This window comes from Zingiber officinale, unplaced genomic scaffold, assembly GCF_018446385.1.
Source record: "Zingiber officinale cultivar Zhangliang unplaced genomic scaffold, Zo_v1.1 ctg198, whole genome shotgun sequence".
NCBI classification, from domain to species: Eukaryota; Viridiplantae; Streptophyta; class Magnoliopsida; order Zingiberales; family Zingiberaceae; genus Zingiber; species Zingiber officinale.
Window position 1 is genome coordinate 503,610 of NW_024589881.1, and position 16,585 is coordinate 520,194.

General features: G+C 41.6%; 1 protein-coding gene across 1 annotated transcript; it reads left to right on the forward strand.

The window, feature by feature from the left end:
* Window positions 1-7,250: 7,250 nt before the first annotated feature.
* LOC122036708 lies at window positions 7,251-15,983 on the forward strand. The gene is made up of 2 exons (XM_042596111.1): window positions 7,251-7,882; window positions 15,929-15,983. Exons 1-2 carry the CDS (start codon window positions 7,507-7,509, stop codon window positions 15,931-15,933), a joined length of 381 nt encoding a protein of 126 aa, XP_042452045.1. The 5' UTR covers window positions 7,251-7,506; the 3' UTR covers window positions 15,934-15,983.
* The last annotated feature ends 602 nt before the right edge of the window (window positions 15,984-16,585 follow it).

The following is a 16,585-nucleotide window of genomic DNA, read 5'->3' on the forward strand; positions in this document are numbered from 1 at the left end:
TGAGCACGGTCATGTGATTTTACATGGCCTCTCTATGAATAGGCTCTGAATGGGAGGCACGACCATGTGATTTCACACGACCTCTCTATGAATAGGCTCTGAATGGGAGGCACGACCATGTGATTTCACACGACCTCTCTATGAATAGGCTCTGAATGGGAGGCACGACCGTGTGATTTCACATACCCGTGTCTTATAGCCCTGTGAATAAACATGACCCTGACATGACTGTGTCTCATGGGAACATCTTTTATACCATCTAGACATGATTTTCTTTGATTGAAATCTTCAGAAAAGTTATAGATCTTGAAGTTATCTATATTTTGGTATCTGGAACAGTTGCAACTCCAACCAAACAAAAAGTTATATCCTTTTTAATTTTAGTCTAAAGTGTAGAAAATTCCACATGATTGCGCTCGTTTTCAAACATAGTTGTGCCTAAGAGGCATGACCAGAGCTTGAGAAAAACTTGATTGTCACATGGTCGTGTCTCATAGGCACTACCCGGACCTTTTGGAGGCTTTAGACTCTATTTAAGCTTATTTTTCCGTCAAATGTTTCTGTAGGATCATGCACGTGTCATGGAACATGACTAGAGCATATTTCTTGATTAAATCTCCAATTTGAAGGTCTTTTGAAAGCCTTTTTCTTGATGTATATTTTGAGCATGCTCCTTCGTCCGACTTCACGTTTTAAGGTTTTTTACTCCATTTTTGTTCTGAAATATGTCATATCAATAAAAATATGTAAAGAGTAGATCTTTGAACAATTAGAATGAAAGTATGATATAATAATAAAATAGGGTGCAATAAACATAGATTATATACATGAAATATAAGTAGATGTGCGTTAAAGAATACTTTAAAACATATATAATTTACGCACATTATGTTTTCAGCAGTTTTCCTGTATCTTTCTTTGCACTTGCAACTTAGTCAAGCCAATATTATCGCCAAAGTGAGAACTATTGGAGAGGCTAAGGATATTTGTGTAGATTGATGTATATCCATGCTTAAGATGGTTAACCTAAAGAAAAACCATTCTTTATGCCAAATATATATTTAAGGAAGCTCACAAATCTAGTTTGGCTTCTAAGATATGCGTAAAGTGTGTCGGTCCAAAAAAAGGACACTATGTGGCCAATTAGAAGTGTTGCAAGTGGTGTTGAAATATAAGTTAACTAAGGAAGCTCATAAATAAAGTTATGTGACAAAAGAAGGCGAGTTATGTGACAAATGAAGGTAAATATGAGTTGTTTTGTAACGCCCGCCCTTCACACCCTTACCTATCAGGACAGATGTTACCCTTTCTATATCTAAATTTTGGCATTCTTACACATTATGTACTACTCAGTCCATAGATCTACTCTAACTTGTTTCAACTGATAGGACATGACTTGGAGCCAAGTAGAGCTGCACGACCGTGTGAATTCTCACGGTCGTGTCCCCTTGGTCGAGAGGAGGAGGTGCACAGCTGTGTGAATCCACACGGCCGTGTCCCCTTGGCCAAGAGGAAGAGGTGCACGGTCGTTTAAATTCACACGGCCGTGTCCCCTTGGACAAGAGGAAGAGGTGCACGACTGTGTGAATCCATACGGTCGTGTCCCCTTGGCCGAGAGGAAGAGGTGCACGACTGTGTCACCTTGGCCGAGAGAAGGAAGTAGGGGGCATGTGAATCCACACAGCCATGACACGGCCCGTGTAGAGGTCACACCCTACTCTACAAAAGGGTTTGCTCTCCCCTTTGGGGAGACCCTAGAGCTCCCCTCTTCACCCCTCTTATACTATCAAACTAACAACTTCATCCTAGGAAATTAGTGATAGTATTCATATAGAGCGAAAAGAAGAAATTACTTAAACACCAAGTTTTGACATGTTCCATAAAATAACAAGTTTCCAATCTTCTTCCACTGTTCCGTCACATACACACACAAAATATTGCTCCTGCTATCTCCCTTTTTATTCTACAAGAGAACATTTTCATATACAGCTTAAGAAATTCGTGGGTGTTACACTCTTTGACTTTTCTTTTCGATATTGTCTTATGATATGTATAGTTTATATATAATTACTAGTGATTGGTAGTTTAGCACTTTCCCTGGGTTTAGTTTAGTTGATACCTGATACATGATTCTACTGTTAGCTGCTATATATTAGTCTGGCATGCTTTTCTTTCTGGCTATGTTTATCTGTGTTCATAGAGATAGAGGTATTTATTGTGCTTCCCTCTATACTGGATTAGTTGATAGATATGTATGGATATATGTATTCTGGATTCATATTCTCACCCATACAGGGGAGATGCTGCCGAAATTTCTTCTGGCAGGGACTACCTGGGGTGTGACAATTTATTTGGTATCAGAGCAGGTTACAATACTTGCTAGGCATTCTAGATTTTTGAGATTTTATCTAATACCAATTTATTTGGTATCAGAGTAGGTTTGCGATACCTGTTCCGGATTTTTGAGTTTATCTGATACCAATTTATTTGGTATCAGAGTATGTTACGTTACTTGATAGCCATTCCGGATTTTTGGGATTTTATCTGTGAATTATGCGTTTTAGCGTGAATTACTGTCAAGTTCATGTTTGTGTTTTCCCCAAACAGTTTGAAAAGCATGTTTCCACTGTTTGTGTTTTCCCCAAGCAATTTTGAAAATGAATGTTTCCCTTTTGAATGCTTGTTTTGTGAGTAGATGGTACTTACTAAGCATTCGCTTATAGATTTACATTTCCTTATATTACAGATAAAGGAAAAGGAAAGCTCGAGTAGGAGGAGGCATTTAGCCTAAAAATTTATGATTATGAATTTTAGGAAATAATTCATTAGTTAATATATTTGAGAATTATAACTATATCTTTTACTTTATATCTTGAATCTAATATATTTATTTAATTAACATATTGATTTATCCTTTTCTTTAACACTTTTCGTTTCTACAGTAATAATGGAACAAACATTTTTAATCATGAAATTTATTAAACTAATTCTTTGTAACAAGATGAAGAAGAATTTTTATCAGATTTCATGATCACCTACCTTGAATAAGAGTTAGTTAAAAAAAATTGATAACAAGATAATAATTAATAAATTTGATTTTCTAAGAAAAATTAAAAAGCACAATTTGAAGGTATTTTTTCTATGCTTTTGAACGTATTAAATATTAAATATTTTTATTATATATGTTGTAAAATAATATATATTTTTAAATTAATTAATTTATATTAATGTAGATCTATTATATTAACGACCTCTAATGTCATTTTCATGGATATGGAAAGAGGTACATGTAAGTACATAAGTACTAGGTATATGATTGGGTAAACTCCAAATCGTTAATTCTTAAAAATCGTTCTTTGACTATTACATCAGAAATATTATGTGTCCAACGTCTGTACTATGTCCTGGGACTAGACCTGACCACGGTTCGGAACCGACGGTTCGACGGTTCGGAACCGCCGGTTCGACGGTTCGGAACCGCCGGTTCGACGGTTCGGAACCGCCGGTTCGACGGTTCCAGGCAGGTCGACCCTTAACCTTAACCGCCCAAGACGGTTACGGTTCACGGTTCAGAACCGCCGGTTCACGGTTCGGTTCACGGTTCGTCGCGGTTCAAGATTAATATGTTAATAAAAATTAAAAATTAAAAATTAAACATTAAACATTAAAAATTAGAAATTAAAATTTATTAAAAAAAGGGCTTGCACTTATTTAAGTTGCCTACGTATCCCTTTAGGGGAATCAAAGCCCACGTAGTTCTTTTACATTTTTATCCTTTTACATTTTCATTCACTTCCATTTCCTGTTCCTGTCGTATTTGTTCCTTCAGTATCAAAATCTTCAACTTCGTCATCTGAAAGTTGCATTCCTTGGATTCTTTTCTCCGCTCTGGTCCAATCGTCCGATAATGCTTGGGCTTCCAATGAGTCGAGAGACAAAGTTGATCGTCGTTCATCTAATATGTTGCCGCGGCACTGAACGTCTGCTCCACAGCAACAATTGACCTGGACAAGCTAAAATTTCTTTTGCGATCACGGAGAGAACGGGAAAGCTTTGAGCCTTCTGTGACCACCACTTTAAGATATCAAGTTTTCGCTATCTGCTTCACTAAATTCTAAAGAAGTCGTAAAATAATTCTCAAATTTTTGCGTGGAACTTGAGGATCCTCGTGGATGTTTCGTTCGTTTTTTTAATAAAAGTTGTGTTTTTGTAAGTTTTAAATTACTATAGTAGTCTGTTGTGTTTCAGAAATATTAGGTTGTATTCCATATTTTACATAATATTGATTATAAATATCATATAAATAAATTTTAATATTATATATAATATTAATTAGATCAAGAGAAGAATCTTTAATTGTAATTAAAGCGTCATAATACAAAGTTAACATTTCTTGTAAAACTTCTACTTTAAATCTAGAATTTAAAACAAGTACAATTAAATAAATTTCAGGAATAATATAAAAATAATTTTCCCATTTAGTTTTCATAGCTAATATGCAAGAAGATAAAGATTAATTATTAATATGTTCATTTAAAACTACTACTATACTAGATTTAAAAAAAAAAAAAATTAAATGAGTAATGGTATAATAAACACCGAAAAGTTATTCGATTGCATCGTTAAATACTTTGAAAATTTCACAAATATTACTATAAATATTCAATTGCTGTGAAAATAGATATATATTAGTATTAGTATTTTGTGCTAAAAATAAATATAATAATTTTTTATATTAAAATGAGGGGGCGTTTGGTTTAGGTGAATTCCAACGTGTTGGTACATCACGTGAAAATTTTTAGGTCTCATTCCATTAATTTTACAAAACCTACCCCATTGTTTCATTATAGATGGATGAGACCATAAATAAGAAATTGCAATTTTAATTGGTTTAATATAACTTTCTAAAATTTTTAAACCATCTTGAACACATAAATTTAAAACATGGCATACACAACGAATATGAAAAAATAAACCTCCAATAATAGGTTGACAAACAAATTTTAGATCATCTATACAAGCGGTATTAGAACTAGCATTATCTAATGATATTGAAAATATTTTATGAGTTAAACCATATTCTTCTAAAATTAAACATAATAATTGTGCGATATTATGAGCATTATGTGATTCATCAAAAACTCTATAAGCTAATAATCTTTTTGGAGATTCCAAGAGTTATCGATCCAATGGCAAGTCACACCCATATACGAATGTGTTTGCCAATGATCACTCCAAATATCGGAACATAAAGAAACTTTATTATCTAATTTACTAAATTCATCAATTAAATTCTTTTTTCCTTGTTTTACTAATTTTTTAATTGTACGAGTAAGTGTAGTCCTAGGAACACGTTTAGCACATGGATTAAGAGATTCTTTACAAAAATCTTCAAATGTGCATTTAGATCCAAAACTAAAAGAAAGATGTTCTACGGAAACAAATTTAGCTAATGATTCTCTTAATTTATTATCCGAATATAAAAATAAACCGGAATCGGTACTACCGCTAGTTGAAGAAAATCTTGATAATTGTGTTTGAGAACGATCGAGTCCATATTCCGTCGGGTGCTTCGTTTCTACATGTCGTTTCAACGACCCATAGCCGCCGCCGTCTTGGAATTTGTAGGAAGCATTGCAGTGCTTACATTTTGCACGCATTTCTCCCGACGGAAGAGTGACCTTCTCAAAATGTTTAGTAAAAATAGAAGACTTTAGAGGAGGAAGTTCCCGAACCTTAGAAGTAATTGCATCGGTACTTCCTTGTGTTTCGGGTGTCGGATTCGGAATATGCTCGATCTCATCATCGGTAGATTGAATGTTGGGGTCCTCCTCCTGCGGATTCATTATTTGCTTTCCCTTCCGAGCTCGAGATGATGCACCTCCGCGGCCTCCTTCCATTGTAATTGAAAAGGAAAGCGCGTAGAGATTAGAGAATACGAAAATGAGATTAAGAGTAGAGAAGATGTGTGTGAAAAATGATGAAATGAGCTCTCTATTTATAGAGTTTTGATGGTAACGGACACTAAATCATAGCCATTGATCAAAAAATGGTCAAATGATCCTAACCGTTGAAAAAAAATACCCAAAAAATCCTCCCAACGGCTACGAACCGCTGGTTAACTGGCGGTTCCAACGGCTATGAACCGCTGGTTAACTGACGGTTCAAGCCGTTTAAAAAAAAAAAAATTTGCGACTGAACTGCCGGTTCAACCCGCCGGTTAACCGGCAGTTCGCCGGTTTTACATCCAATGAACCGGAACCGGCCCGGCAACTTGCCGGGCCGGTTCCGGTTCGACCCGGCGAACCGGGTCAACGGGCAACCGGCCCGTTGACCCGGTTACGGGCCCGGGCCGGGTCCGGGCCAGACCCGGCCCGGGGTCGGGTCTACCTGGGACAATTAATTAATTTATACTAGTAATTATAATCGATGCACAATTACGTAGTTTTCAATGGACTCCGCCCCAGATCTTGACAAACCGAGAGCTTGATATAGTTAGCTTTAAAGTCAGCCTTCAAAGGTTCCGCATCAAACTGATACTCATCCATATCCTCACCAATCTGCCACGAGAACATTCATCGTAAGCAAAACATAATTTCTTCTCTTGTTATTGATACTAATGATCAATAAAAAAATTTCATAAAATTAAATTGATTATTTTAAAATTAATCGATCTAAATTAAATATATAATGTCAATTAAAAAAATAGAATGATATGCTCCCATGGCAGGACAGCCTCCGAACCTGCCGATCATTTATTGCGAAGGATTCAGCTGTCAAAAGGAACCAAATACCGGGCATTTTTTACTTGGCCGATCTAGGTGAGCCGCAAAGCAAAATAACTAAATATGTCTCAAATAGGTTGAGACATTTTAAACTAATCAAGTGGACGATCTTGCGGTAGAACTATTCCAATGCGTTTTTCAGATGCTTTCAATTGTATATTATTTATTAGTCATTTGATGATAGCCTTAATCAAATTAAGTGGGACGGTAAGAGGTTCGAGTTCGATTCAATAGGTTTTTCGTTTGCTTGAGCTCAGCTCGATTTAAGTTTTAATTCTTAAGTTCAAACTTGGTTCGTAATGAAGTTAAATAATTCGCAAATGGCTCAAGATCGGTTCAAAAATAGTTGGTTATTGATGTAGACGTAGCTTAAGGACACCATAGTAATTAGGGAGGAAGAGAAGGGCAAAGAGATCCTTTTACATGTTAAGGGTTTTGGTTTTTAAAAATGAACTGTTCATCATTGAAAAGCGGAGATGAGAGGGCATTTTGCTGGGTATTTTTTCTCTGCCGTCGGAGGCAGAAAGGGGGAAGGCACTCACGCCGCCTCCTTTTGACACCGCCCCACGCGTATGCCGGGCCGATGGTCAATCTCCCCCTCCAAGCAATTGTGTATCTGTCTTCTTTTCGAGTTGCTTTGGAGGTAGTTAGGTAAGCATAGTGGTGTTCTCCCCATTGCAGTAGCCGCTAGAGCACGGCGGAACCACTATTACCGGCAGAGATGAAAGGAGGAGGAGCATGGTGGAGGTGGGCAATGGTGGCGCTGATAGATGAGGAGGAGGCCACCACGCAACTCTGCTTCGCCTTCCCTATGATACTGACCAATGTCTCCTACTATGCCATCACCCTCGTCTCCGTTAACTCCTGGGGCGCAATCACCGGATCTCCACCTCGCCGGCCATCTGGCCGATCTCCACCTCACCAGCGGCACCCTTGCCACCTCGTCGGCGCCACCCTTGCCATGTCTAGCTCTGGGCCACCAGATCTAGCTACTCATCCGGATGATATTTATCTATTCTTCTTGGTCATGAGGAGTCGACTAGTGTATGACCAGCTCATCGATCCACCTGAGGCCACCCCCCCACCCCGGGGCCAAGGTACGTCGTCGTACTCATTCTTTATTCATTTCATGATCCTACTATTATTTGGCTGCTTATATATTTTTGGGCGAGCATCGAGGTACTAGGGACCAAGACAACCCGGTCGCTGGCTACAGATAGCATTGACCAGAGGACTCTGGACGACTTGGTCAACATAGAAGACAAATCATCACCCCTCTTCACTTCGGGTGATGGAGATGCAGTCAGCATTCAAGCCACATCACTAGTAGTTTCGTCTTCTCAGATTCCCGATAGAATCATTTTGGCGTCGTCTGTGGGAACTTCACCTGATTTGGAACGTGAAGATGGACGACGTCGGAAAACTCTACCATCCTCATGACCCCGATGGGTTTCGATGAACATATCATATTCTCCTCACTCCATGGGTATTCAGGAGTCGAGGAATTGAGTCAGATCCTCCGTTGGTCGGCATGTCAGTTTTTTCGTTATAATTTTTCTCTCGGTCATAGGATCTGCCACGGTTCCCCGATCAGAGACTCCCATGCCGATCAGCTGAGTTTTAAATTATATTAGAGCCACGGGTTCAATGTCGAAGACCCTCGTGCCAATTGGCCGAGTTTTAGTTATATTAGATCCAAGGGCTCAATGTCGAATACCCCCGTGCCGATCTGCCAGGTTTGAGTTATATTAGAGCCACAGGCTCTAGAAGTCGAACGATGACTATAAACCCTCGAGCCAGAGACTCTCATGCCGATCGGTTGGGTTTAAGTTATATTAGAGCCATGGGCTCTAAAAATCGAGCGGCGACTATAAACCCTTATCTACGCCAATAGTCAAACGGTGATTATAAATCCCTATCTATGCCAACAGTCGAGCGGCGATTATAAACCCCTGTCTACGCCAACAGTCGAGCAGTGAGTATAAACCCCTATCTACGCCAACAGTCGAGTGGTCTTCACTGGTCACGGACCAGCATATCAGATTTCTTATCTCACCCGATCACGGTCGAGTGGTCTTCACTGGTCAAGGACCACCATATTAGATCTCTTATCTCGCCCGTTCAGGTTCGAGTGGTCTTCACTGGTCACGGACCTGCATATCATATTTCTTATTTCCCCCATTCGGGGTCGAGCGATCTTCACTGGTCATGGACCAGCATATTAGATCTCTTATCTCCTCGATTTGGCATCGAGCGATCTTCACACTGGTCACGGACCAGCATATTAGATCTCTTATCTCCCTCGTTCGGGGTCGAGCGGTTTTCACTGGTCACATACCAGTATATAATATTTCTTATCTCTCCCGTTCGGGGTCGAGCAGTCTTCACTGGTCATAAATCAGCATATCATATTTCTTATCTCCCCCATTCGGGGGCAAGCGGTCTTCATTGGTCACGAACCAGTATATTAGATCTCTTATCTCCCCCGTTCGGGGTCGAGCGGTCTTCACTAGTCACGGACAATCATATCAGATTTCTTATCTCCCTCGTTCAGAGTCGAGCAGTCTTCACTGATCACGGACCAACATATTAGATCTCTTATCTCCCCCGTTCGGGATCGACCAGTCTTCACACTAGTCATGAACCAGCATATTAGATCTTTTATCTCCCCCGTTCGGGGTCGAGCGATCTTCACTGGTCATGGACCAGCATATCATATTTCTTATCTCCCCCGTTCGGGGTCAAGCAATTTTCCCTGGTCACGGGCCAGGATATTAGATCTCTTATCTCCCTCATTCGGGGTAGAGCAGTCTTCACTGGTCACGGACTAGCATATTAGATCTCTTATCTCCCTTGTTCGGGATCGAGCAGTCTTCACACTGGTCACAGACCAGCATATTAGATCTCTTATCTCCTCCGTTCGGGGGCAGGCCGTCTTCACTGGTCACAGACAAGCATATCAAATTTCTTATCTCCCCCATTCCGGGTCAAACGGTTTTCACTGGTCACAGACTAGCATATTTGATCTCTTATCTCCCCCGTTCGGGGTCAAGCGGTCTTCAATGGTCACGAACCAGTATATCAGATTTCTTATCTCCCCCGTTCGAGGTCGAGCGATCTTCACTGGTCACGGATCAACATATTAGATCTCTTATCTCCCCCGTTCGGGGTCAAGCGGTCTTCACTGGTCACGGACCAGCATATCAGATTTCTTATCTTCTCCGTTCGAGGTCGAGCGATTTTTACTGGTCACGGACCAACATATTAAATCTCTTATCTCCTCCGTTCGGGGTCGAGTGATCTTCACTGATCATGAACCAGCCTATCAGATTTCTTATCTCCCTCGTTCAGGGTCAAGCAGTCTTCACTAGTCACAGACCAACATATCAGATTTCTTATCTCCCCCATTTGTGGTCGAGAAGACTCCACTGGGCGCGGACCCGCTTATCAAAGCATATATTTCCCCCATTCGGGATCGAGCTATCTCTAATGCTATCGAAGAAGAGTATCTCCACTAGTCTCAGACCAGATTATCGCCACCAGTCTTGGATGAGTATCTTCACTAGTTTTCGACCAGGGTATCCCTCAGGTTCCATGTCCTTAAATTGCACGAGCCTCACACCCACTAGGGACATCGATGTCGTGCTTGTCACTCTTGCGATCCTCTCCCACTCGGCAGTGTCGCGTTTAGCATTACTCGATTGCCAGGTCAGCATTTTATGATTGCCCGGTCGACATTCTCTAGGTCGCTCGGTTAGCACTTGCATGGTCGTCCGACTGGTATCGCTCGGCCACACACTTGAACTACTCGGTCAAACGCTTGACATGCTTTAGATGGCCTGGTCAGCATTTTTACTATCAATTAGCCGATATTCTCTCGATCGCTCGGTCAACACTTTAGTAGTTACCTGATCCTAATTGCATGACCGTCCGCTTAGCCACTCGCTTATATCATCTGACATCCTCGTGGTCGCCCGGTTGGCATTTTACGATCATCCAGTCGACATTTTTCAATGGCTAGGTTAGGATTCTCCTGATCCATTAGTCGACATCTTCGCAGTTGCGCGTTCGACATCACTCGCCCAACGTCTTCATTTGATTGGCATCCTATTGATTTCCAGGTCAGCACTTTCTCGGTTGCCTACTCGACATCCTTCGTATTGCTGGATAGACTATCATTTTACTCGTTGCTCGCTTGATGTTTTTGTCTCCCGCTCGGCATCTGTCCGGTTATGGACTTGGTACTATTTTTTGTAGTTCGCTCAACATCGCTACCATCTCTCGTGTGACACCATTACTATAGCGACCGCTCGTGTGGCATTATATGAGCGAGTTGACTCTGATATCGAGAGTGATTTTACCTTTGCGACAAACTATCTATTCAGTTTGACTTACGCCTCCTTCGACTAGACTTGAAGGGGAGACTTGTGATGCAGACGCAGCTTAAGAACACAAGAGTAATTAGGGAGGAAGAGAAGGACAAAGAGGTCCTTTTACATGTTAAGGGTTTTGGTTTTTAAGGAGGCACTGTTCATCATTGAAGAGGGGGAGATGAGAGGGCGTTTTGCTGGGTATTTTTTCTCCACCGTCAGAGGCAGAAAGGGGGAAGACACTAATGCCGCCTCCTTTTGACACCGCCCCACGCATATGCCAGGCCGACGGTCGATCTCCCCCTCCAAGCAATTGTGTATCCATCTTCTTCTCGAGTTGCTTTAGAGGTAGTTAGGTAAGCACGACGGCGTTCTCCCCCTTGTAGCAGCCGCTAGAGCATGGTGGAGCCACTGCTGCCAACAGAGGAATACTAGAGATCACTGCTTATCCATGTAGGCTTGGCCTATGTGATTGTTCATGTCTTCGAACTTGGGTTTAAGGGCGCTACACTTTCTTCCTTTGTTTCAATTTGGATATCCTTCATTATGCTAGCGATCTACGTGAAGTACTCCAACAAGTTTAAGTACACTTGGAAGGGCTTCACTGCAAAGGCATTGCACCATAGCCGAGTATCTTCCAGGTTTTCACATCGTCCGACCTGCCGGCCTGTGAGCCGCGATTGTGTGCCAGCCTATAAGCCATTATTATATTTCGGTCTGCGAGCCATTGTTGTATTGAGATTGCATGCTACCCTTCAGCTTTATGCCATGTCTGGCTCCTGGACACCAGATCTAGCTATTTATCCGGTTGATATTTATTTATTCTTCTAGGTCATGAGGACTCAACTAGCATTACGATCAGCTCATCGATCCACCTGAGGGTGCCCCTTGGGGCTAGGGTACATCATCGTACTCATTCTTTATTCATTTCATGATCCTACTATTATTCGGATGCTTATATATTTTTGGGGCATGCCTCAAGCATCGAGGTACCAGGGACCGGGACAACCCGGTCGCTAGCTATAGGTAGTGTTGACCAGAAGACTCTGGGCGACTTGGTTAACATAGAAGACAGATCATCACCCCTCTTTACTTCGAATCATGGAGATGTGGTCAGCATTCAAGCCACATCACCGGTAGTTCCATGTTCTTAGATTCCCGACATGATCAGTTATAAAATGTTAAACGGGCTTAGTTCGAGCTCGGCTCGTTACTAGATCAGTTTTAGATCGTTAAACATGTTGGGGTTGCAAGGTTGCAAACATAGTCCCATATTGGAAACACATGGGAAAGATCATGGGTTTATAAGAGAAAAGATATCTCCATTGGCATGAGGCCTTTTGGGGAGAGCCCAAGAGCAAAGCCATGAGGGTCTAGGCCCAAAGTGGACAATATCATGCTATTGTGGAGATATCTAAATTCTTTTCGATCCAACAAGTGGTATCAGAGCCCGGACTGCCAGAAGGTTTAACCACCAACTGTGCACAAGAGCTATGGTCTGATTGAACCATGTGAGTACAATATTGACCTCGAACAAAGAAAGTGGGGGCTCCTATGTTCGGATCAAGAGGACCAGAAACCAGGCAGGAAGTCCTAGTTGCGGCTAGGCAAGGAAAGTCCTAGTAGGTCGGGTGGACCGAGGGGCAGGAAGTCCTAGTTACGGCTAGGCAAGGAAGTCCTAGTAAGTCGGGTAGACCGAGGGGCAGGAAGTCCTAGTAGGTCGGGTAGACCGAGGGGCAGGAAGACCTGGTGGGTCGAGGATCGGACGTGGGAAGCCTATGGTCCTTTGTTTGAGGGGGGGATTGTTGGGGTTGCAAGGTTGCAAACATAGTCCCATATTGGAAACACATGGAAAAGATCATGGGTTTATAAGAGAAAAGATATCTCCATTGGCATGAGGCCTTTTGGGGAGAGCCCAAGAGCAAAGCCATGAGGGTCTAGGCCCAAAGTGGACAATATCATGCTATTGTGGAGATATCTAAATTCTTTTCGATCCAACAAAACAAACTCGAGTTCTATCTCATTAGACACAAAATCGAGCTCAAGTTAACAGTGTTGTTTATCTTTTAAAATTAATTATTAAGGTATTATTATATTTATATTCACGAGCATGTTAATGAACACATTCACAAGCCTCTAAACGAACATGTTCGCGAGCTCGCAAACCAAATATTGTTAAGCTCGAGTTCGTCTCGATAATGTTTTTGAACTTAAAATCAAACTTTATTTTGGCTCATTAACTTAATTGAATGAACTTTTTTTTTTGAACCAAGACCCAAATAGCTTGCAAGCAGCTTGACTTGTTTACACCCTTAATGGCCTAGGTACTAACTATGATCACATGAATTTATTATGCTATTGAGAGAGCATGGAGAGATGCTTGGCTGAATGCTAGGACACTAAAAAATGTATCACTAATACACACAAATCATGGGTTCACTAATACACACACAAACCATTGTTCAATATTTCCTCTGTTTTCATCCATTGCTTGCATTTTGCGATAAATTGACTGTTTGTAAAATACCGAAAATAGGCGAATATTAATAAAGGAATTTTCCGGAATTTTTGGACATTTTTCGGGAATTTTTCGGAATTCGTACGGACGAGTTCACGGGGATAAAAACGGGGCCCCGAGAAAGCTTGTTTGGGCTACCCATTTAAGAGAGGAAAGATTTATTTATTTATCTCTTTTTCCTTTTCTTATTTATTATCTTATTTTCTTTTATTTCCTCTCATTCTCGCCGTTCTCTCTTTTCTCCCCGACGCCGCCCGAGCCTTCTCCTCCTCTCTGCCCTAACCGCCGGCCGATGGTTTCTCTCTTCCGAGCGCCGGCCGCCTCCTCTGTGCCGGCCACCCCATGCCCTTGCCGAGTTTCCTTCTGCCGTTTCTCCTCTCCCTGCCTTAATCGGCGCCGCAACAGCCGCCGCTGAGGCCTTAATCCCTCTGCTGCCGAAGCCCTAGCCGCCGGCGACTCTGCCACCGCCGACCTCCCCTGTGCCCTAGCCTTTGCACAGCGCCGCTGCCAATCCGACCGTCGGCTTGTAGATGCCCTAGGGTGTTGAGGATTGAGGCCACGGGATTGGAGAAGAAGAGTGAAGTTCTGTTCTGTGGGGATTCAGTTGAAGAGGAGGATGTGTTCTTGAGCTATCGGGTAGAGGCTAGAAGGCATGGTGGTGAGGTGAAGTTCTGTGTTCTATGGGGTTCTGGTAGCATCCAGTCAGCAGTAGAACAGCAGCTTGATCGAGGTATATTCTTTGATTTGTAATCGTCACTGCTTGATCTCTTCTTCTGATCCTAACCAGTGAGGATTTGTTGGAAGTGATCTTGGTTCTAGTGGTGTTTCGTGCTGGTAGCACTCAAACAAACATTGCCAGGGGTTTTAGATCAAGAGCAAAGGTAAGAATGTGTACTGTGAAGAAAAAGAAAGAATTTGTTACTAGAATTAGTTTTAGGTTTACCTTTAAATCTATTTGTGTAGTGGAATTAAGTTTGGATTTCTAATCTAATGAGTTAATTGGGGATTAAGTTACTAACCCTAGTTAACTATTAGATTTAATTAGGTAATTGAGGTTATGTGATTAGGGTTTTTCCCTAAATTAGTTTTTTTAGATTTTATTTAGCTATTTTTATGAATGTAGCTAAATAAAAGTATATCTATTGGTATTACAGGACCTTGACGCGAGACGAGCATCTCGACGTCGTATTTGGATCATATTTAGACATTCCTATTGGAGGCGGGTACTTTTGACTTTTTGTCTTTGATATGCTTAGTAATGAAATTAACATGTTGCATTAATTATGTCCTTTATTTCTTTCGGTTAATCACTACCCAAATCTTGGTACATGCTTGATTGATTGATTGGTTTGCATCTCATGTATAGTTTACCTGTTTATACATGCTTATAGGGGGTAGTGATATACCATGCTTCACCATGTTCAGGACCTAGGTTTTTATACCTTCTGTGTACCTTTGATTCGATATGATTCGTTGACCTAGGGTGCACTTTTCTATATATATGGATTAGGTCAGGATGTTTTTATGGTTATTGCCATGCACCATTTGCATGATTGCATGCTGTGCGATAGTCCGCTCCATTATTGTTGAGCACATCGCCAGTTACATGGATCTGCACACACCACCACTCATGGGTTAGTGGTCGATTCAGGCAGAGTGTGTTGCAGCAGGGACTCTGTTAGGCACCGTTGGTCCGCTCATGGGTAGTGTGACACAACGTGTTATCCGGCAGGGATTCCTCCCCGTCATCGTGTACCGGGAGTTGAGAGCATTGCGCTCCCCCATCTATGATTTGGGGTAGGAGGATAGGTGTACTCCGACAGCATCCCGTCCACTCGGTCACTCATCAGGAGTAGTGACGACAGAGTGCACGGTTGTCACAGCCCTACCCACTCGGCCTCACTATTGTGTGTGAGATGATCGACTGGCGTCAGGGGTGACCAGGACGCATCATTGGCATCATATGCATGATGCATTTATTGTTTGTGTTTGTGTTTGCTGCATTTATATGCTGCATATTGTTTGGATACCTATGTTTGACATGCATACAGGATTTCCTTATCCCTCGGACTGTTTGACCTTATACTCAGGACCTGGTTAGTACAGTATTCTCCTGTTTACTTCAGATGCATTTTTATCTTTCTTATCAGGAGACTGTACGCATGATTAGTGCTAGGTGTTGTTTCTTTACTTTGCATATCAATTGTACCTGCTGAGTGTTGGACTCACCCCGCCTCCATTGTTGTTATTTTCAGGTTGATGCTGTCAGGAGGGAGTTCCAGTCGCTAGTCCTCACTGCACGTAGTGCTGGTCCCTGCAGACCTCGAGGATATGTTTGGTTTTCTTTGGTTTCTTTTCTGTTCTAGACTGTTTTGAACATGATATGTTTTGGATTATTCTGCTTATGGATATTGTATGGATTTTATTATTGCGATGGATTTGGATTTGGATTTTATTCTACTACATGCCTGCCTAGATGGCAGAAGAGGTGAGTTCGTCGGATTGAGCTTTACGAGTGTAGTGGAGTAGGGTGGATTTCGAGTCAGAGTATTATTTTACTGTTAAATTATCTTAATTGCGTGGTTGTGATAGCCAGAGGCTGAATAGATTATATATAACTGCGTGGTGATGTTTTATTTTGTTGTTATTATTCCAGCCGCCTGTGGCTGAGGTGTTTGTGAGATGTAGAAAAGTTTCAGATTGTCCACCGTACAGGGGAGATGTTGCCGAAATTTTCTCGGACAGGGACTCCTCTGGGGCGTGACACTGTTAGTGTAAAAATTCAAGAGAAAAAGGTTTCTCTAACTCTTGCAAGTTCAAATGCATTACTATATTACAGGTGACAAGCAAGGCGCAATGGAATTGATAAAGATTTGCAAGTCGACTAGGTCCTATTTCTAGGGAGTTCATTG

Bases quoted from the DNA above. Each gene is read 5' to 3' on its own strand.
- LOC122036708 (XM_042596111.1), top strand. From the start codon at position 7,507: ATGAAAGGAGGAGGAGCATGGTGGAGGTGGGCAATGGTGGCGCTGATA.